The sequence below is a fragment of the Trichosurus vulpecula genome, chromosome X (assembly GCF_011100635.1).
Source record: "Trichosurus vulpecula isolate mTriVul1 chromosome X, mTriVul1.pri, whole genome shotgun sequence".
Classification (NCBI taxonomy): Eukaryota; Metazoa; Chordata; class Mammalia; order Diprotodontia; family Phalangeridae; genus Trichosurus; species Trichosurus vulpecula.
In genome coordinates this window covers 25,614,225-25,638,265 of record NC_050582.1, presented here as the reverse complement: position 1 = coordinate 25,638,265, position 24,041 = coordinate 25,614,225, and the positions used below count along the sequence as shown (strand labels likewise).

At 37.4% G+C, this 24,041-nt stretch overlaps 1 protein-coding gene across 1 annotated transcript in view; it reads right to left on the bottom strand.

The window, feature by feature from the left end:
- The window catches only part of ABCB7 (ATP binding cassette subfamily B member 7), a 121,138-nt gene that overhangs the window by 34,438 nt on the left and 62,659 nt on the right, over nucleotides 1-24,041 (bottom strand). The window contains exons 4-6 of the mRNA XM_036739956.1: nucleotides 22,641-22,760; nucleotides 4,509-4,641; nucleotides 3,733-4,001 (exon numbers count right to left, since the gene is read on the bottom strand). Coding sequence (XP_036595851.1) covers nucleotides 3,733-4,001; nucleotides 4,509-4,641; nucleotides 22,641-22,760 — 522 coding nt within the window. The remainder of the gene's footprint in view (nucleotides 1-3,732; nucleotides 4,002-4,508; nucleotides 4,642-22,640; nucleotides 22,761-24,041) is intronic.

Below are 24,041 nucleotides of genomic sequence, written 5' to 3'. Positions count from 1 at the left end.
ATACAGCAAACTCAACCAGAAAACAAGTTGGGATGGGGGGTGTGATGGGCAGGGGGAAGGAAGCAGGAACCAGAGTGAAGATAATACCAGTGACGAAACAGTCACAAGCAAAACAAGCTTCTTGATTCTAAAGAAGGGATGGAAGGAGAGGGGGTGGTGAAGAGAAGAGGCTGCAGGGGTTGGAAAACAACTACAATTTAAGAGGGTGCCCTGGATTGCCTCTTAGACAACTGTGAAACGGCTGGACAAATAGTAATATATAAATATAAAAAGGAATATTATTCTACCATAAGAAATGGCAAAAGAGGTAAGTGCAGAAAATCCTGCAATGGATTGACTACAAACTGACAAAGAGAAGTAAGCAGAACCAGATTTATACAAGAATAACACTGTAAAGAAAAACAACTTCTCAAGACTTTCAAATTTTGATCAATGGAATGATCAACCCTTTCTCCAGAGTACCTATGATGAAGCAGGTTATCCACCTCTTTACAGAGAGGTGATGGAGACAAGATGCAGAGATATTCGTTTTTGGACATGGCTACTACTGTGGACTCATTTTGTTTCACTATGCTTAGTTATTACAAGGATTTTTTTCTTTCTTCCTTTTTTTCTGCATGAAGTTAGTTCATGAGTAGGAGTGAGGGCAGGGGGAAGAGGTGGCAGGGTGTTGGGTAGGAAGGGGAGGTTAGCATAGTGATGCCCCCCAATAGAGGGCCATTACAATACATTTTTAAAAATGCACTAAAGAGAACAGAAGGAAGTTCAGAAAGAAGTACAGATAAGCAGGACGGTTTTGAAAGTAATATGTAGAAATTGTTACATTTTTTAAAAAATAGGTCTCATACAAAATCCTCTTTTTGTATTATGCTGTATATGAAAATAAATCAAAAAACCTCATTTTCCAACTGCAACTAAATAAAATTGTTTTAATAAAAAATATGTTAAGAGGAAGATATAAGCCCAAAAAACTACAAATAAATCCAGAGCAACACCTAAAGAAATTACTGTAGGTTAAAAAAAAAGTTCCCTCATGTAGGCTGAGAACTGATTAGAAGAGTAAAAAAGACTGAATGGAGAAAATTAGACAGCTATTTCAATGATCACAAACTGTGCCTTTACACAAAAGCCCATCTTTCCACTACCAATATTCTCCTGGTGCTGCTATATCGCTGAGAATCATGGAATACCACGCTCTCTAAAGAATCAAATTTGTGGGTGACCCCAAGGGCAACAGAAAGATTTATGATGACTCTAAGTAGGCTATGGCACGTTATCAATGATGATCTGTTTGGAAAAAGTGGCATGAAAGACATCGTTAATGACATGTATAACCAGAAAAGCTGCCTGGTCACGTATGGTGAGTGAAGGATAACAGATGGACAGTCCAAGAGCTGCACTGGTACCTAAAAAATATTAAAAGACCCAAAGGAAGGCCTCTAGCACATTAGATGGAACCTCTTTGAAAGACTATATACAGCAACCTCACAGAATGAGGAGGCAGGGATGAATTGCAACCTGCACCAGTGCAAAAAGATTCCACGTATGCCTGACAAGGGGATGACCATCTTTCTAGTTGTCAAGGTTTAGTTGCCGCTCCTGCAGGCCCAAAACAGCTCTCAGGCCCTGTGTTGTACAGACCTGGTTTACAACCTCGAGGTCATCCTCAACTCCTCACCCTTACTCACCTTTCATATCCAATCTGGCAATGTCTCTGGTATCTATCCCTTTCTCTCTACTCACATCACAGTAATTGTAGTTCAGGTCTCATCATTTCTAGCCTGGACTATGGTAATAGCCTCCTAATTGATCACAGCCATCAAACTTATATTTATAAAGTACATGTCTGACCATGCCACTCCTCCTCTGATATAGCTCCAATGGCTCCCAATTGCCTCCAAGATAAAATATAAATGCCTCTGCTTTACATTTAAAACCCCTCACAATCTAGCTCGAGGCAGCACCAGCTACAGGGAACTGGGGGCACAGTGGCTGGAATGCTGGAATCTTTCAAGTCACTAGAAAGACTTGAGTTCAAATCCAACCTCAGACACTTCCTAGCTGTGTGACTGACCCTTGGCAAGGCATTTCATCTCTGTCTGCCTCAGTTTCCTCAACTGTAAACTGTAATAATAGCACCTATGTCCTAGGGTTCTTGAGACCTAAGGTATAAACTCTCCCTGGAGTTCCCTAGTGACTACTCATATAATGCTCCCACTAAGAATTCTGTCACACTATTACCATCTCAGCATGGACACCCAAGGCAATATCTGCTTGAACATCCTCAAAGGCAAGCAGTCAGCCCTGTACGGCATCAAGACCATCCTATTATCCATCCAGACCCTGCTGGGAGAACCAACATTGACAGTCCATTGCACATGCACATAATGTTAAGCTCCAGACAAATCTCATAGGCTTTAAAAGTGCCTGCTGGAAACCCATGTCAAATTCTGCCTTTGGCTGCCCAGCCTCTCTTCACGGTGTGGTGTGGTGTGGTGTGGTGTGTGTCTTTTCCTCTTCCTCATGACCTCTCTTCTCCCTCTTCTCTCTTATGTACAGGGCTCAGTATCACAGACTTTGCTTCTTGTTCTGATGTTTTTCTTAAACTAAGTCTCTGGTCCAGCCTTCATCATTAATGTATATTGTTTTTATAGAGGCTAAAAAAAATCCTGTTGATCAGCTATTAATTGATCTATATTCACTTTTCTATGTATGTTACTCAGGTCCCCTCCCTGACGCCAAACAGAATATAAGACCCTAAGGGCAGGAATTGGTTTTTCTGTCTTGATCCCTAGTGCAACATGGTTTTTCATGAAATCTGTTGAACTGACTTTAATTACTACATTGACTTTGATAATAATGTAATGAAATAAACTTAAACATAAACAAAAAATTACTTCGAAGTACAAAACCTTTAGCTCTAAAATACTCAGTAGGCCTAAATGCCACATAATGGCCTCAGAAAAGAGTTGAGAAAATACATTTTCCTGTCCTCATTGGTGAAATGCGGGGCTATGGCTACAGAATACTATACATACTGTCAGACATAAGATGTGGTGGTTGGTTTTGCTCAACTTTTTCAAATCTCTGTTACAATGGGAAGGCTCACCGAGTAGGGGAAAAGAAGAAGGTTATACTAAGAAATGAATATGATATAAAAAAGGCATCAGTTAAATAAAAAATAGAAATATTCAGTTTGCTTAAAAATGCTATGGAGAAGCTTAGAAATTCAAAAATGAATCTAACCCTATTATTCTATTTTTATTCTTATTTTGATTTGACATTTTTTGATACTATTCATTTACGAAAATATCCCTTCTACCCAGCAAGCCAATCCCTATAACAAATATTTAAAAGGGAAGATTTTTAAAAAGCAGTTCAGTAAAATTAACCAAGTTATAGTTCTATATGGCTTATAATATATGACCTCTGCAACAAAGGGATGAAGGTTATATCCAATGTTATATCCAAGCCCCCTGCCCCAACATTTCAAGAAATATTTGATTTAACAAAACTGACAACAAAATAAGTTAGGCAATCCACTGGAGTTTGTGGTAATAAAACAGGACCTATATACAAATGAAATTATTCTTCAGGCTCATAATGGACCACCTGGCTTTTAAACCTACAAGCACTGAATAACATATGAACCTGAAACAGTGAATAACTATTAAAGAGACTGTATCTGATGTGCAAATAACAGTTTTTGGTATGAATGAAGTTAGCACTTACCAAAATCCCACTGACAAGGGTCACTTCAAACATGATGGGAAGAAGATTAAATACTAAAGCACTCAGGACAAAACTGATACCCCTTGTTCCTCTGTCAATAGCCTTTGACAGAGCTCCTGTCTGTCTGCTCAGGTGAAAACTCAGATCCAAGTTGTGCAGGTGGAGAAAGACATTCCTGGCTATCCTTCGGATGGAATTTTGAGCCACTTTACCAAATACTGCATTTCGAACTTCATTAAAAAGGGCTGCTCCAGCTCTTGACACACCATCTAAAATAATATTTAAAATAAAAAATTAAAAGGAAACAAAAAAAATGCAAACACCTATGACAAGGATATTCTTATTTTGAATTTTCCATATTGTTGGCAGAGACACTGGAAGAGTACTAAGAACCAATGTACAGTTAGTACATTAAGTTAACTGGGTGGAACTAAGATACACCAAGAACTAATATATGGTTATAGATTTTACCTAACAGTCCACAAATAAAAATTTACTTCACTGTGGAAGGGATCTTTAAGGAGCATTTATTATTGGAAGTTTTTGCCGTGATTTATATTTTGTTCTAAGAGTTGAAAAATATAACTCAGGCTATAAAATCTGGGAATGGATACTAATTAACATGAGGTTTAAAAACTAAACAAAACCACCCAAAAGAATAATAAATACATTAAATGCTAAGTTGTGTTAGTAGTGAAAAGGTTATGTCAGCTCATCTATGACAAACTCCTTCCAGAAGAAAATTAACACCTGTAGACAGATGAAAGAACACTTACAGCCAATCAGAACCGCTGTTGCCATGGTTGCAACTGTATTTGGTGCATCACTCAAGTTTAATATGTCTCCTGACATCTGGTTGAGGTTGTCGACTGCATATTTAAACATGAAGGGAACTACTATATTCATGGCCTTAAAAAAAAAAAGCAATTATCCATACTGTGCTGAAATATTTATTCATAAATGCATAAATATTTACCTTATATTAATGCCTGTAATCTTATTGGTAACTTAACCACTCAATGACAGTAGGACAGTTACAATAGAAAAAATACTTGATATTGGGAGCAGTCACCCTTGAGATTGTAATGCCCACTAACCCCAATCTGTAATATTCATTTACAATGCTATAAGAATGTTTAAATATCACTTCCTCCATGAAGACTTCCCAGTTCCCCTTAACCAGAAGTGATCAGTAGGATCATGGGATTTAGAGCTAGAAGGAGCCTTGGAGATCATCTTAGTCCAATCTTTTCATTTTATAGTTGAGGCAGCTAAAGCCCAGAGAAATTAGGTGATTTTCACCAAGATCATATTGGTAGTAACTCTTCCTCCTATAATTCTTCATTTGTTCCATTCTTCTCATACAGATCCAAGTCAATAAACTTTTATTAAGTGCCTCCTACATGCCAGGCACTATGCTAAGCACTGGAGAGAAAAAAGACCTATTCTCTTCTCTCAGGGAGCTCACAGTCTAATGGACTACCTTGTATTGCCTTTTCCTATAGATATCTGTATACATCTTTCTGCCCTGGTGGACTGTAAGTTCCCTGAGGGCACGGTGTCCAAGTTTTGTTGAGAGGCAGCTATGGCATATGACCTCCGACTTAGTCAAAGGTTCTAGATTCTAGCCCTGGATCTCTTCTACCCATGTGGCTTTTGGCAAATCTCTTCCCCTTTCAGGGCTTTCCAAAATAGAGCATTAAAACATTTCAGTAAGCCCTTACTATGTGCCAGGCACTGTGCTAGGTGCTGAGGATACAAATACAAGCAACCAAGACAGTCCAGCACTTTCAAAAAGTTTACGGTCTAATAGGGAGCTGGAAGTGAGGGAGTAAGTATCCAGATGTGGGAAAAGGCAGCTGCCAAGAAATCTAGAGTGAAGGGAGGCATTGTAAAATGGAAAGATAGGGCTGGACAACTTCGAAGGTTTCTTCTAATTCCTAGGATGATATGACTTTAACTTCCTTAGTTCCTTTAACAATGGCATTCTTAATCCCCTAAGTATCAAGCACAATTCCCCATATGTGTAGATTCAATTAATGTTTCTGAATAAAAAAATTGAAAACAATTGACAATATTTAAAATTAAATATCAATAACTAAAATTTGCTATAATAAACACTAGTAAAAAGCATAATCAACTCCAAAATACAAATTAAGCTTTTAAAAGCCAACATATGATTGAACCACAGGGTAACCTCACATCCCAAAACTTCTACAAAGTTATCAGATCATCAAAGGAATGAGTTTAAATTCCAGGTTTTCTACTTACTACCTGTGCAACCTTGGGCAAGAGGCCTAACTTTCCTGGGCCTTGGTATCCTCATCTGTAAAATGAGAGGGCTGGACTAGGTATGTGGCCTCTCAGGGTCATCTCAGCTCGAAATCTATAAATCTAGAAGCAAGAGCTCTATTAGATTCACGTTCTACTTGAGGAAAAATCCAATTCCTACACATTAAGAACATGCGCTTTCATTTCCTTTGAAAATTGATCTAGGGAATGATGCATGGTGTTACTTGTGTCAATTCCCTACATAGCATCAAGAGCCAATGAGTAACAGGTAAATAGCCAAAAGAATTGAAAACCATAAACGACCAAGTCTCAAATTGCTAATAATGAGAGAAATGCAAATCAAACAACTGTAGTTTCACTTCAAAGGTGACCCTAAAAAAAACCCAAGTCCCAGTAACAGATAATGTTTGAGGGACGGTGAGAAGACATACAACTATGGGTGAAGCTGCTTAGTGGTTCAAATATTCTGGATTCAATTTAGAATTGCTGAAAAGTGAGTAAAGTTTTAAGAAATCCCGCTATTAAGAACATACTCCAAGGAAATAAATGACAGAAACAAAAATTCAATATATACAGAAATATTCACAGAAGGATTCTTTGTAGTAGCAATCAGCCAATCAAATCAAGCATTCAAGGTGCAACTGTGGGAAGGGGGAAAGGAGACAAAGATGTGTATCTTTAGATTATATTCAGATAACACGCACATGTACACACACACGTACACGCATATGCACACATGCATATACAGAGAATTTTCAGACCTAGAAGGGGTCAGAAGGATCATTTAGTTGAACCCCTACATTTAACAGATGAAGAAACTGAGACCCAAAGAGGAAAAATGATTTGCGCCCAAGGTCACAGAGCTAGTGTAAGGCAAAGATGGGATTTGAAACTAGATTCTCTGATTTCCAATCAATCAATCAACATTTATTTAAGCACTTACTCTATGCTACGCACTGTAAATAGGTGCTGGGAATATAGAGACAAAAAATATGCTACCTGCACCAAACAATTTTAATTCTAGTGGGGACAATAACACATGTGACTATATATAAAGTATGGACAAAAAAAGTAATTGGGCGTGGGGGGGGCATTAGCATTTCTATGATAGGGGTTCTTATCCTTTTTGGTATCATGGATCTCTGAGGCAGTCTAGTGAAGCCTACTGACTCCTCAGAATAATGTTATTAAATGAATAAAATACATAGAATTATAAAGGAAACTATTATATTGAAATATAGCTAGGGACAGCTAGGTGGCACATTAAGTAGAGCACCAGCCCTGGAGTCAGGAGAACCTGAGTTCAAATCCAGCCTCAGACACTCGACTTACTACCTGTGTGACCTTGGGCAAGTCACTTAACCCCAATTGCCCTGCCTTTCCCCCTCAAAAAAAAAAAAAAAAAAAGAAATATAGCCACCTACCTATCTATATAAAAAGTTCACAAACCCTAGGTTATGAAGCTCTGCTGTTAGATACAAGAGAGAGAACTTATTTTCTGTGAGCCTTTGATTATTAACATAAGGAAACACATGCTCGCCAAAGATATTTGCTGCTGTCATGCATGGACAATGTCCAGAGCACAGTCTAAGTCAAAGTGGGATTCCTTATAGATAGATAAAGGTCTTCCAGATGTTCCTGTTAATGGATGATAGTATATTGGTTGCATCAAGCTGTGGAATACTGCCAAGCCTCCTAAAGAAGAGGCCCAAAAAACATCCAAAGAGTTTGACCTAACTATCCACATAGGAACCAGCGAACAGATAAAGAATTACTATTATCCAGATTATAAGATATACAGTTGGTCCTGAGAACCAGCATCCATTAGTGTGCTCACATGTGTACGGATATACATATACATACACACACAGACACACATGTATCCCTTGGGCAGACACTGCAGACAGACAATAAAATGGAGGCAGGATTAAATGAAAGGATGAGTGTACGCTAAATTGCATTTGGGAAAGTGTGCTTTTCCCTGAAAGAAAAATACATCTATTTAATACTAATATTCTCCAAGTAATTTTATATGGCTACAAAACATGGAATTCCACAGTTTCTAAGAAATGAAAACCGTGAGTCACCCAAAAAGCAATGAAAAGACATATGGTAGGTGTAAACCAGTTATTACCAATGATAACTTACATATAAGAAGTGATCTTAAAAAAATATCATTAAAGAGACACGGGACCAGAAAAAAGAGGCAAGCCAGTCACGTAGTGAGAGTAAAGGACAACAGGTAGACAACTCATGTGCTACTTTGGTACATAGGCAATGTTAAGAGTTCCAGAATGTCAAGTGAACCCACAAATGCTCATGGGAAAAGATGGACAAGAAGTACAAGGTGAAAGAAGATATGGAAGATTTGTGATCTATACAGTTGAAAGGGGGGCCCACGCTGATGAAATTACATACCCACTGAAGTATAAGAACACGTGAAATTTCTGCAAGGCTTAAGAAAAACAAAGAAATCCCAGCTCCTGTTAACATTCCGTTCTTACACCATTCATTTTTACTAAATATAAAGTCTGTACTGACAACAATCCTAATTTTAGCTACAACTGATAGAAGCTATTTAAATCTTACCAATCAAGGCTCCAATATAAGGTATATGAGTGTCTTAGCAACTAAGCAGGTGTTTTAACACCCAACAATATCATTAAAGTACATAACAGATGTTGGAAAGCTTTATAAAATGAAGCAACTTCGGGTTATGTGTGACATTGAAGCAAACTGTTTCGAACTTTGAAAAGAAAACAACGTATCTACAGAGTAGTAGATTGGATTTCTGGCTTTCTGAATGTAATCTAAATGAGTATATGACTTCTTTCAAAGAAAAGACAAGTCTGAATACATTTTTGGTCTGATAGATGCCAGCCATTGTAAGTAAAGTTATCAACTACTGAATTATCTATACCCCAACTCTAAGTCAGAGCCACTTGACCATTACTTACAAGTTCAGATGCAAATATGGCCCCAAGTAGGAGAAATACATGGGACATGTCAATCCAGAGCTCCGTGGTTCAGCATTATCAGCCTTATTAGGGATTCTGTTCTAGACACAAACTGGGCTAGTACTTAGTCCAATGTAACCAAGCCCCCTTTACTCTGTGTCCCAATAACTGGGTCCCTGCCTGATTGCCCTGTGGCTAAGCCCCTGTTCTGATACCGCTCTCTGGTAGCCTTTAGAATTCTTGTCTTACCTTGCTCTTGCTAGCCATACCAGGAATTGAATTCTTCCTCCAGACTCCTGCCATAAGACAAGCTGTATATCATTCTCCATGTGCTCCTCAGTTCCACCCACACTTCTTTCACCTTAATGCAAAACCTCTTTTATATTTGCCTAGACTACACAGGCCTTTGAACAGCTCTCCTAGCCACTTGTCTCTTCTCTCTCTCATCTATCTTTCATATAGCTTTCAAAGTGATCTTCTGTTAACCAGAAGAAATGTCACAAGTGCATGAGACTCCTAATGCAGAGTTCTGATGATGTCGCTTCCTTATTCAGAAACTTTAATGACTTCTTACTGAGGTCAGAATAAAATAGAAACTCCTTAGAATGGCAGCCAAGATCCTCCACAATCGAGCTTTCCAGCTTGATTTCAGATTACTCCCCTTAACACACTAGCTTCCAGACCAAGTAGAATGCTAGAAATTCCCTGATCTCATTCTTCACTCTCAATCTCCCTTCAGGCTTCCATGCTCTCCGTGCATTCATATCACCCATCTTCTCTGTACATATCTATCTGGGAAATCTTACTCTTCCTTCAAAGTTCAAATCAGGTACCATCTTCTCCACAAAGCCTTCCTTCACTGATTCCTCCCTCTGCCCTACCCCCCACACCAACACCAAGCTACAAGTGATTTCTCACCTCTCCAATTTTCCTAGAACACTTTATCTGAGTCACTCCTCTTTCCCTATCACAATCTACTTCTTTTTGTATATGTCTTGCCCCCTCAATAGAATGTAAGTAAGATCTTTACAGAGGGCAAGGACTCTGGTTTTTCATCTTTCTATTCCTAGAACCTGGTACAGAGCCTTGCACACAATCAGTGTTTGGTGAATGAATGAATGAATGGATGCCCTTCTTGCCCATGCTGAAATCACCCAAACCAATCATTTACATGCCTCTGGTGTCAACCAACTTCCTGTGACTCCGCCTATCTGGCTCTCAACTTATCTATTGCCTACTGGTACTACACCCTGTTACTCCACTCACCTATCAGGGTTGTGGCATCTGTAAAAATGAAGGAGTTGAATTACATGATATCTAAGGTTTTTTCCACCTTTAAAATCCTGTGATGACATGATCTTTTCATTCAGTGATGAAACCTTTCCAAATGGCCCCCTTTTACCTCAGGGGATCTGGCTATCATTAGTCTGGCCTGCCCAATATCCCACTGGGCCTAAGTAATAACAAAGCCTGGAAAAAACCAAACCAGTCAGCATCCCTTTATAGCAGCATGAGATGAGATATCCTTTAAACTTGAAAATGATATCCACAATTGCTTAATCATTCTTAGTCTCAAGGAATACCAGTGCTGACATGGGCCTTGAAGATGATCTATTCTAACCCTGTCACTTTATAGAGAAAAGACTGAGGCTCAGAGGTGGGAAGTGAATTGGTCAACATCTTCATGCTAGGAAAGCTCTTTCCCGCCACGTGGACAGCCACTTTTTCTCTGGAAGCATTTATTCTTGGCCCTCATTCTGCTCTAACCAAGTGAGTATGGCTACCTCGGTTTACCTGGGGAAGCCAAGCTATTTTAGTGACTACTTCAGGAGCACTAAAGTGACAAATTGCTAAGGTAAAAACATTTCTGTTTTGTGTTCCTCTGAAAGCTGTAAAGGAAGTCAACAGGAAAGATAGGAAGCCTGTTTTATTCCCTCTCCCCACAAGGGGAACATACAAGCTCATTCTCCCCAAGGCAAGCCTGGGTGAAGAGATAAGCTTTGTACCATGCCCTTCAAGGCAACAGGTTCAGACTCTCTCAGTCTGATTGGAAAATCAACCAGACTCTAGAGGAATAACAATAAATTCTGGTGTCAACCACATTTTGAAAACCTTTTAATAAAAGTGTGTGCGTGTGTGCACATGCACATGAGTGCGCGCACACACACACGTTTTTTGATGGAACATCTCCTAAAGTGACAGGATATTATGAAGACTGTTCACTCTAGATATTGACAGCAAAAAGAAACATTTTAGTGTATCTGGTAAGAAACCTCCACTCCAACCTATGTTCTAATGCCTTACTCTGGCATAGGCCTGGCAAGCTTTTTTGTGTATGTCATCTACAGATGGAACTTTGCCAAAAGGTTGGCCAACAGTCTAGTCACAGTAATAACCATCTTAAAAAGGTATACAATTGGACAGCAGAAGCTTCTGAAGCTCTTAACCCACAGATGGTCAGGGCATCTGTGGCCAGAACGAGATTAAGGGGGTCCTTTTATTGGCACTGGGTGCAGGACTCTGCTGTGTTGTCCATGTGAAGTTCCAGGCAGCAATGCCAGGGTGAGGAAGAGAAGCACTAGCACACTTAAGAGAGTGCAACCTCAGGGGGACAGGGGGCCTGGTCACAGTTCCAGGGCGGAGAAGAGTGCTCATGCTCTTTCACGGACCAGGGCACTAATCAGGAGACCAATGACTACACCTCTCCATAAATCATACCACCTTGGAAGAACTGAAAATTTATAGGTCCCCAGAACTAGTTCTGCAAATAGCAGCAAGAAAAAACCGGAAAATTGGGACAGTGCCTCCTCCACTTTGGGAGTAGAGCCCAATTTTAACACAAAGTTATAAGTCAGAAGAAGAAGAAGAAGACAACGAAGTCAAAACAGCTACATGCAAAGCCTCAAAGAGAAAGTGAATTGGTGTCAGGCCCAAAAGAATTCCTGGAAGAGCTCAAAAAGGATTTGAAAAATCAAATAAGAGAGGTAGAGGAAAAATGGAGGAAAGAGAATGATGCAAGATAATACTGAAAAAAAGAGTCAATACCTTGGTAAAGGAAGCACAAAAAATACTTAAGAAAATAACACCTAAAAAACCAGAATAGGCCACAATGATAAAAGAGGCACAAAAATCCACTGAAGACAAGATGATCTTAAAAAGTAAAACTGGCCAAATGCAAAAGGAAGTACAAAAGCTCATTGAAGAAAATAATTTCTTAAAAATTAGAATTGAGCAAGTGGAAGATAACAACTCCATGAGACATCAAGAAACAATCAAACAAAATCAAAAGAATGAAAAAAACAGAAGAAAATGTGAAATGCTTCACTGGAAGAAACAACTGACTTGAAAAATAGATCAAGGGGTGATAATTTAAGAATTACAGGACTACTTAAAAGACACGCTAAAAAAGAACCTAGACGTAATATTTCAAGAAATTATCCAGGAAAACTGTCCTGATATCCAAGAACCAGAGGGTAAAATACAAATTGAAAGAATCAATCAATCACCTCAAGAAAGAGATCCCAAAATAAAATCTCCAAGGCATATTATGGCCAAATTCCGGAGCCCCCAGGTCAAGAGGAAAACACTGCAGGCAGCCAGAAAGAATTCAGATATTGTGAAGTCAGTCAGGATAATATGAGGTTTGGCAGCTTCTACATCAAAGGATCAGACGGAGTATGATGGAATATGATATTCTGGAGGGCAAAGGAGCTAGAATTACAACCAAGAATCACCTGCCCAGCAAAACTGAGTATAACCATTTGTGTGGGGAGAGATGGAAATTTCATGAAACTGAGGACTTTCAAGCATTCCTGAAGAAAAGCCCACAGCTGAATAGAAAATCTGACTTTCAAATAAAAGACTCAAGAGAAGCATAAAAAGGTAAATAGGAAAAAGAAATTATAAGGGATTGAATACGGTTAAAGTTTACATTCCTACGTGGGAAAATTATACTTGTGATTCCTAAGAACTTTATCATTATTGGGGCAGTTAGAAGCACTATACATACACAGAGGGCATGGGTGTGAGGTGACTGTGATGGAGTGATAGCCAAAAAATTAAAATTAAGGGGTGAGAAAGAGGTATGTACTGGGAGAAGGGGAAGGGAAAGGTAGAATGGGGTAAATTATCTCACATAAAAGAGGCACAAAAGAACTTGTACAGCGGGAGGGGAGGTGGACAATGCTTGAACCTTACTTTCATTGGAAATGGCTCAAAGAGGGAATAACACACAACTCAGTTGGGTACAGAAATCCATCTTACCCTACAAGGAAGTAGGAGGGGAAGGGGGCTTAGAGAAAGGGGGTAGGGGTTAAATTGATAGAAGGGATGGTGGACTGGGAGAAGAGGTGATCAGAAGCAACTCTGAGGAGGGACAGGGTGAAAGGAGAGAGAGAAAAGGATAAACAGGGGAAAATAGGATTGAGGGAAATACAAAGTAATCATAACTGGAAAAAATTTTTACAGCAAGTTTCTCTGATAAAGGTCTCATTTCTCAAATATATAGAGAACTGAGTCAAATTTACAAGCATACATGTCATTCCCCAATTGATAAATGGTCAAAGGATATGAACAAGGAGTTTCAGATGAAGAAATAAAAACTATCTACAGTCATATTAAAAAATATTCTAAATCAGTATTGATTAGAGAAATGCAAATTAGAACAACTCTGAGGTACCACCTCACACCTATCAGATTGGCTAATATGAAATAATATGACAGAAAAGGAAAATGACAAATGTTGGAGGAGATGTGTGAAAATTGGGACACTAAAGCATAGTTGGTGGTGGTGTTAACTTATCCAACCGTTCTGGGGAACAATTTGGAACTATGCGCAAAGGGTTATAAAACCGTGCATACCCTTTTACCCAGCAATACCACTACTAGGTCTGTATTCCAAAAAGATTTAAAAAAAAGGAAAGGACCTACATGCACCAACAATATTTCTAGCAGCTCTTTTTGTGGTGTCAAAGAATTGGAAACTGAGGGGATATCTACCAATTAGGGAATGACTGAACAAGTTGTGGTATATGATTGTGATGAAAGACTGTTGTGCAAATGACAAGCAGGATTCTTTCAGAAAATCCTGCAAAGACTTAAATGAACTGATGCAAAATGAAATGAGGAGAAGAGGATACACAGTAACAGCAATATTGTACAATGATTAACTATGTATGACTTAGCTGTTCTCAGCAATACAATGATCCAAGACAACTCTGAAGGACATATGGTGAAAATGCTATCTATTCCCAGAGATAGAACTGATGGAGTCTGAATGCAAACTGAAGCAAACTTTTTTTAGACTTTATTTTTCTTGTGTTTTCTTTTTTTTTGGGGGGGGGGGGGCGGGGCGAGGCGGGTAATCTGTTTTTTCTTTCACAAAATGATTAATATGGAAATGTCTTGCATGATTGCACATGTATAGCCTATATCAAATTGCTTGCCTTCTTATCGAGAGAGGAAGAGAGGGGAAAAAGAGAATTTGGAATTCAAAATTTTTTAAAATGAATGTTAAAAATTTTTACATGTAATAGGGAAAAAATAAAATATCACATAAAAAAACTGCCAAAGAAAAGTATACAATCTGTACCCATGAATGGAGGGCCTAGACACCAATCACTTCAGGGATCCTTGAAGTTCTGAAGTCTCAAGTCTCAAGTTCTGAAGGCTCAAGAGGAATCGAATCTATTTGGGGAATAAAATATTTCAGCCACTTAAATTTTCTACATATATGTATATATTCATATATATAAACATGTCGAATCCAACTCAATCACACAGTTGCAACACTCCCTAGCTTTATTTTCTTGACTACTTAAATATAGAACTTAGAGATATAACTGCAAAACCATTGATAGTGATCTCTGAGGCATCATAGGATTTTCAGAAAGGAATAAAGTATAGATTCTACAAATTATCAAACAGTATGCTTAATGTTGAGTCTTGGAAATACATGTAAATTGATTATTAAATGGATAGTTCATGAGCACTTCTACAGGGAAGCAGTGATAGCTATGACAGTATGTGTTCAATAAGAGAAATTAAAGACACACTAGCCAAATTTCCTTTTATAACAATAAACAGGCAGCTAGGTGGATAGTGGATAGTGGATAGTGGACTTAGATTCAAAAAGACCCAAGTTCAAATGCTGCCTGAGACACTTACTACCTATGAGATCTTGGGCAAGTCAGTTAACTTCTCTCAGCCTTCAATTTCCTCATCTGTAAAATGGGGATGATAATAATAGCACCTACTACATAGGGTTGTGGTGAAGCTCAAATGAGACAATATATGCAAAGCATTTTACCAACTTTAAAACAGTACATAAATGTTGGCTATTATTATGTTACTAAATTGGTATATTAGAGAAATGCTCTAGATATAGTATACTTGGATTTCAAGGCATTTAACAAAGTCTCTCATGAGATCCCTGTGCAGAAGATGTAAACTCAATAAGAGCAAAGACATTTATGTTCCTGCGTCCCTAGCACTTAACACATCATGTTACACATATGCATTTAATAAAAGTTTGTTGCTTTGATTACTGAAGACAGAGATACACAATGAAGTGGATTTGAAATGGTTAAATGAGTTGACTCAAAGAGTAGTGATAAATGGACCAAGGTCAACCTAGGCAGAAGTCCACCTAGTATAGTGCCCCAAGGATCTGTCCCTAGCCCTATTCTGTTCAACAATTTTATCAATGATCTAGCTATATGGTATAAATAGCATGTTTATTAACTTTGCAAGTGACACAAATCTAGACACGATAATGTATTAGCTGATAAAAAGATCATTAGGTTGAAATGGTGGTCAAATCTATTAAGATGAAATGGAAGAGAGGTAAATGTAAAGTCATAGACTTGGATTCAGAAGTCAAAGCAGAAGTACCACATGGGGATACAGAAAAATGATAGAGGAGGACAATGTTCAATGGACTCAAAATGAGCAAACTGTACAATGCTGCAACCCCCCAAAATTAATAGAATTCTGGACTACATATATCAAGAGAAGTATAGTGTCTAGAATGAGGCAAGCGATAATCTCTCTATACCAGGCTGCAGTCACACCACACCTACAATACTATATTCATCTAGGAACACATTTGAGAAAGAATATTGGATATGCTCCAGCTTGTCAAAGGAAGGTCATTAAGATGGTGTGGGGACTGAAAGTCAGGCCATTTAACGGTTTCTTGGGGGAATCGGAGGTGCTGAGCCTAAAGAGAAGCCTTAAGACATCACTTCTGTCTGCAAATATTTGAAGGGTTGTCATGTGGAAGAGGGAAGAGAATCAGTGTACTCAACCACAGAAAGCAAAACAAAGAATAATGTGTGGAAGCCACAGAGAAGCAAACTTTAGAAGAACTTCCTAATGATTAGAGCTGTGTAAAAAAATGGAATAGGCTGCCTCAATTCTCAGAGGCTAGAAGTTTTCAGGCAGAGAGGATGATGACTTGTCAGGGATGCTGTAGGAAGGATTCATGGGTCAGATAGAAGTTAGACTAGATGACCTCCAACATTGCTTCCAACTGAGATTCTTTATCATTTGAAGTACTCACAGTAATTAATCTCTTCCATGGTAGCCTGCCATATCTAATGGCTCTCTAGCTTGTACTGCAAGAAAAGAATTGCCTAGTTTTCATCTAAACACTTCCAGACAAGCAGAAGTAAATCCCTTGTTCCTCTATTTAACAACCTCTCAGGATAAGAAGGTGACGGTGGAAAATTAGGCACAGAAAACACTAAAGGAAGATTTGATGGAAACTAGTAGATGGAGAGAAGAAAGAAGTGAATCAAGTATTTAGCCGATTGTCTTAACATTGAGGGAAGAAACTTCATTAAAATGAAAAACTTCATTAAAGTAATGACTCCTGTTAAGAAAATTAAACTCTACCGAATTCAAAATCCATCAACATGAATCTTCCTTCTCTACTTTTAAAAATTTTGGAAATTAATTCAGTGCATACAGCTATTTTTATTTCTCATATCAAATTATCCTTCTGGTTTAGAAATAAATGTATAAATTTCTTCCCTTTGAGGAAATGGAAAAGAGAAGATTTTTAAAAAGGAGCAGTCTTAGCAGAAAAAAAACCTGTATAATTGAGTGCTTAGGACATATGGAAAGGGAACTAAGGAAAGGAACAAGCATTTATGAAGCCCTTACTATGTGTTTGGTGCTGTGCAAAGAGCTTGATAAATATGAACTCATTTGATCATAACATTATCGAATAACAGTTTGGGGAAGGCAACCAATAGATTTAAATAGTTTGCACAAATAATTAATGAACAGAAGACTCTATATTAAAGATAGATAAAATTTACAAGGAAATTGTTCAATGGTTTTCTATCTAAACTACTAATTTAATCAAGAAACTACAAACCTAGTAAGACAGAGAAATAAAGACTGAAAAACGTGTTGCAGGATCAAGTAACCTTGATTTAAACCAGGGGTGAGGCCAGCTGAAAGCTAGCTACTACAATATTCACAAAACAAGCCTGTTTCATCTTATTTCACAGCTCAGCTACATAGAGACAGAAACAAATTAAACACAGAAAAACAACTGACTGACATAGTCCTCAATGTACTAAGTTATGAGATGAAAGTCCCCCAGGAGTGGAACAATTTAAAAGGTCTCATCCACTTTTCTCTATGTTTAATGAACCACCCAATATCACCAGCAGGAGTTTTGTGACAAGTGAAGCAGCTTTTTATTAAAATTCTTATATTAATGCAGTCTTATCACATTATATCCTACAATTTGTCTGACCAAAGGTTAACAAGGCTCCTGGACTAATGAGGCGATGTGAGTTAAAAACATTCCAGGATACAAATCAGTTTTCCCAATTAATGGCTTCAGGAACTACTGCAAAGGAGAAACGTTCCTTTCTCAGAACAGGTACATTTCACTAAATTTTTTCAATTCAACACAATACAACTTTGGAAGTAATGCACTGAGATTATAGTTAAAGGGGAAAAGGTAGGGAGACTCAAATAAAAATCAAGCAGACTGGTATTACCAGCACAATTAGAGGGACAAGGATGGATGGAACCTTTAGTTAATGAGAATCCGAACACAAGCAAGTCCGCCTCAGTTTATATTATTCTAGCATTCCAGAAAAGGTGAATGTAGATTAAATTTCTGTAAAGCAGATCTTTCTTTTAACTTAAATCACTAATTAAAAGATATTTTGTTTTCACTTCTGACTAATCTCTAATGCCATTGGACTTTATTGTTTGCTTGCAAGCTAAAAAAAAAAGAATGCCATTTTAAAAAAAATCAAAAATCAAGTGTATTATATGCCATTTCACTGCACAGTTTAATAACCCTCAAGTTAAAAAAAAACAAAAAGGAAATAAATTCAATCTGACAATTAAAAAATATATTGTACAATGATCAGCTGTAAATGACTTAGCTCTTCTCAGCAATACAATGATCTAAGACTTATGATGAAAAAATGCTATCCGCCTCCAGAGAAAGAACTGGTAAATTGAAAGGCATGAAAGTGAATGCAGACTGAAGTATCCTTTTTTAAACTTTTTTTCCTTGGGTGTTTTTTTTTTTTTGGCTGTGTTTTCTTTCACAATATGACTAATTTGGAAATGTGCTTTGCGTGACTAAATATGTATAACCTATATCAAATTGCCTATCCTCTCAGGGAGAGAGGAGGGAATTTAAAACTCAAAATTTTAAAAAAGGAATGTTAAAAAACTGTTTTTACTTGTAATTAGAAAAAAATTAAAATAGTAAAAAGAAAGAGAACAACAAGAAAAAAGAGTATCTGATTAAAAACTGTATGCAATGGCATTGAAAACAACTAAAGTACACAAGATAAGCTGTGGTCTCTATCAGTAGAGTTAGCATGAGCACCAATGAAGTCCAAAAATTGAAAGAGAATAAAGCAAAAGAATAAGCAAAAGGCAGCATGGTTGTATACGCCAAGCGTGAAGCTTGAGCAGAGTTCAAATACATAAAGATATAAAAAAATTACTCATTAATATGGCACCAATGGCGAGGCTATTAGGTGGTGACACTATGCCACTCCTCAATATATGTACCCCTTTCCTCTTTCTGGTTTCCAAAAGCATAGTATTCAGAGCTAAAATGAACTTTTAAAATCTAGTCTAAAACTTTCATTTTATAACCGAGAACACCTAAAAAGTCATTGACACACCAAAGTGGCTTAGTATATGTACAGAGCACTAGATTTGGAGTCAGAGAGACCTACAGTGAATCATGCTTCAGACACTCACTAGCTGTATATCCTTGGGCAGGTCACTTTAATCCACTCAGCCTCAGTCTCCTCATTTGTAAAACGGTGGTAATAGCAGCATATCAAGTATTTATCAAACTGAAAAAATGACATCACCACCAGAAGGGACCTAGCAAATTAATTTTTTTTTCAGACTCTAGTACTCAAAGTTGAAATGACAACTTAATAAGTATACTTCTATGATAGTTTTTAGACAAATCATATTGGATGGATTCAATTAAAAAGTGTCTTACAAATGTTAAGTAGCACCTTCATCATTCACCTTTCAATTTAGACCACAGAAGGCATTCTTCTCAGTCCATTATTCATATTATTCCTTCTTGAATTAGTCCATTCCTCCAAGGTGTGAGAGGAGGGGGAATGAAGGGGCATGAGTGAGTTGAAAGAATTAATCTGGAGTAAGAATTAATGGCTTCCTTCTGAAAATGTGATAGATGCCCTGGAGTGTGGCTAAGAACTTCCTTTCTTTTGCTTAGTTAAAGGATTATTTTTAAAATGTGATGAAGGTTTTTTATAAAATCTCTTTTCTAAGATTCATCCTTGTTGGAAAAAATTTACTTAAGATTTAACTTAATTTAAACTTTAAAACTACTTGGAGAAATAAAGTACAATACAAATTTTTAAGATAGTAGTTGGATAAATAAAATTCCAAATAACTCAATGCAGAAAACATAAGGTAACAGATCCCTAGCACTCAGCATAGTGCCTGGCACATAGCAGGTGCTTAATGAACACTTATTGATCCATTGAGATTTGCCAGCCAACCTACTAACAAGCTTTTTATAATGTACAAAATTCTCTCAAGTTCAACAGTTAGAGCAACATGCCGGTAGTTGGTTTTGAAAGCACCAGGTAGCCGACACTCCACATAATGTAGAGGGGTCCACTTCATCTTGAAACTGTTACATGTTAAAGCATGGGGTCCTGCATGATACTAGATTGACTGGAAAGAGACGACATGGTACACTGCAAGAACACTGGGCCTGCAGTCTAAAGACCTGGGTTATAGAACCATCAGTCAGATATCTACTTGAGGCAGCTGGTGGCAAGGTAGATAAAGCACTGGATCTGGAGTCAGGAAGAACTGAGTTCAAATCCAGCCTCAGATACTTTCTAGCCATGTGACTCTGGGCAAGTCATTTAATCTCTGTCTCGGTTTCTTCATCTGTAAAACGGGGAAACAGCAGGTACCTAGTCCCCAGGGTTTTTGTGAGGATCAAGATAACATATGTAAAGCATTTTGTATCCTACCAACTGGGAGACTTTGGGTAAATCTATTATTTAATCTTCTCAGCAATATACAATGATCTAATACTCTAATCTCTCTAAGCTTCAACTTGCCTTATCTACTTCACTGGGCTGTTATGAGGAAAGTGCTTTATAAATCTTAAAATGTGATATAAATATCAGCTATTATAATTACACATAATAATATACTTGCAATGCTGGCCAAAACTATAATAGTGCCATCAAGGGTTGGAATAATGACCCTTAAGGTTGAAACATGGGCATTAAATATACCAAGATCAATGCGGAATGTGGGTTAAGAGTGACTGTAGACTATCTTTGGGCTCTGTACTCCTCCAAACACTCTAGGTTCAGTGGAATGCTAGAGTTAAGAAATGGCAACAATAACCTTCCTCTATGGCACTGCTAACACCAGCAGGCACAATCCAGGACATTTTGCTTTTTTTTCCTATTTCGAAAGGAATTAAGCACACCATCTAAATGTTTCCCTTTCCTGCATCTATCTGTTTGATGAAATGACACTGGCTTTCATTCTGTAAGGACTTAACCTATAGATATTTTAGCCATCTAGAAAGTTAGCTTATAAAGGTCTCTACCTCGATAAGATTTTACTCTCAATCATTTTGCTCTAACCAAAACAGTTGTTTTCTCTGAAGAGCAAAGGAATCTACATTTTGAAGGATCTGAACTTATTCCTTAAAAACAAATCCTCCTACAAATATCATTAGTTAAAACTCCTCCTTATGAACAACTTCGTCAATCTTGTAATCTGTTCCCCTTTGCTCTACACAAAGTCTAGAAAAGGATAAACATAAATTTACCTTTAAGTCACCAGTTACTAAAATGTAAAAGGTTAAATTGCCACTCATAATTTGCCTTAAAGCTAAAAATTAACTTTATATAACTTGTATATAAAATATAGAATTGCTGCAAGCATGGTGCTAACTGTAATATTATTACAAGGCTTCAAAATATTGCACTGTTATTGAAATCAGACTGCTCGAACTCTCCTGTCCCTTGGACTTCAACAAACAGCCTACAGCATGGATTATCTGTCTGTTGCTTGGCAACCTGAGAAAAGGCTAAAGTAGAGCTCAGAAGCACTAAGTACTAAAAAGGGAGATGGATGGGGGGAAAATGGGTCCCGGCAAGGAAAAATAGGTGGCCCTAGTGAAGAAGTAAATAAGAAATAACTTTGAAGATAGAAAATGTTTTATCCAAATACTTCGAAGCAGCAGCCAAAGGACAACAATATCTTATTTAATAACATTTGAAAATGAGCTATATCATACAAGTTAATTTTCTAGATAAAAGAAGCTTACACCTTTCAGTCAAAACTTTTGTTTTTTTATAGAACTCTAAGATGTATGTTATACTTGGTCTGCTTTATCAAACTGAGAGTTATAATATAATATAACCTTTTCTGATGAATCACAGTATTTATCATACAGGCATCTTGTAATAAAATGATCTACCTCGTAATAAAGCAATCAATCAACAAGCATTTATTAATTGTCTAACATGTGTCAGGCAATGGCTTAAAGCTACTACTACAAAGAATGAAACAATCCCTACTCAAAAGGAACTTACATTCTAATGGGGAAAACAACAGGCATATATAGTATTTTTTTAAGCTCACTTCATGTCTCTGGTTGAGGTTTTCTCTTTCCTCCTTTGCTGTTAAACTGTCAGCTACATCTCCTCCTTGTCTAACCACTCTTCCAATTTGTTTTGTCTAATCTATTGTGAATTAGAGAACAATAAAACCCAGAGTTTATAAAGCTCTAAGTGAAGGCCTCTGAAAATAACATGCATGGGCTTTATTATAGCTATTGCCCTTTTTCAGAGTTTTTGACTGCGTTGTAGAAGGCTGTGCATGGCTCCTAGATGCCTGACCACCAGAGAGGGAGTTTACTGCTCTAGGAATAATTTTGATAGAACTCATGTAAATAGTCATAACACTCAGTGTCATCAATCCCATCGCTGGCAGCTGGCCGGTCCCAGGTTACAGATGTGGCCAGATGATTTCTGAGGTCTCTCTCAGCTCTGATTCTCTGATCCCAAGGGCTCACTGCTAGAATGCAGCAGGGGGGTTGCTAAGTTACAAGAATAGCCACTTCAAGTCCATCTCTCTTACCTTTGCACTTCCTAATAAGCCCAAAGAAATGGCAACCCGAAGTCGTAGATCAGGTCTATCCTTCGGCCATACGTACGAAAGCATTACTTTTAGGATTTTTTGGGTATCTACATCTTTTAGCTGTTTAAAGAAAAAAAAGAAATAAACATTAAGATGTAACTTCAAATGTAAATATGCTTTAATATCTGAAACATCTGCACAAATATTACATAATTTAAGGGGACCAATACTATAACTATCACTTATTCAGAATCCAAATCCCGTATTTTTCAAAATATTGAAACAATTTTAGGAAATGTAAAGCTATTCCAAAACATTTTTTTAAGCTCAAGGATTTCTCCTCATTTAAAAACTGAAATACCAATCTCAGATCCTAACCTATTCTAGAGAAGGTCAGAACGGAGGGAGATTATCTTCATTAAATAATCAGAAAAATTCCATAAAACCATAGAGAAATGTTTCCACCTCAAAGTTTACTATGGTCAGAAATATTACATTTCTGGAGTTCTTTCTTTTTTAATATTTCTTTTTATTTTCAGTTACAAATTCCTCCCTCCCTCTACTCCATCCACCATCCATTGAGATGGTAAGAAATAGGATATCCATTATTATATATATGAAGTCATGCAAAATATATTTCCATATTAGTTGTGATTCTCCACCCCCCAAAAGAAAGAAAAAAAAATTCTTCAGTCTGCATTCTGAATCCATCAGTTCTCTGTCTGGAGGTGGATAACATGTTTCATCATGAGTCCTTTTAATTTATTTCATATTGTCATTTAGAATACTTCAAGGTCCTAAGTCACTTCTCATAATAGAACACAGTACACAATTCAGCAGTGTAGGACCTAGTATTGGATAAACAGAGCCAAGTAACGGTGTAAAACTAAACATCTTCAATAATACAGCCTGCCAGCTGCACTCGTCAATCCTGACCTTAACCCAATTTGCTTCTTTAAACTCAAATTTTCATTGCCTTTCCCTCACTAGCCCCAATAACTCCAACAAATCACTTTATTTTACTCTAAAGTAGATGAGCATAAATGAACGGAAAAAAAAATCAAAGACACGTAAACTGGATATACTAAAATTGGGGTGGAAGGGAGGAAAGGATGTACTAGAACATATTAAAGCAGTGACTGAAGCTATGTTTCAGCAAAAGGTGATAAAAGTTACTTGATTTCAAGCAGTTTTTTTCCATTAAGAGAAAAATATGTACTATATAAAGGAAACTCATAAATTGCACACAGCCATTTTCTGCTTGTAGTTTCACAAACTATATTCAAGAGTCTATTTTTGTCAGCTTGCTGAGTATAGACTACCATAAATAAGATCAATGTCATACTGTATTGAAAATAGAAGAAACTACAGTCTACTGATACTTTAAAACCTAATGGGAAC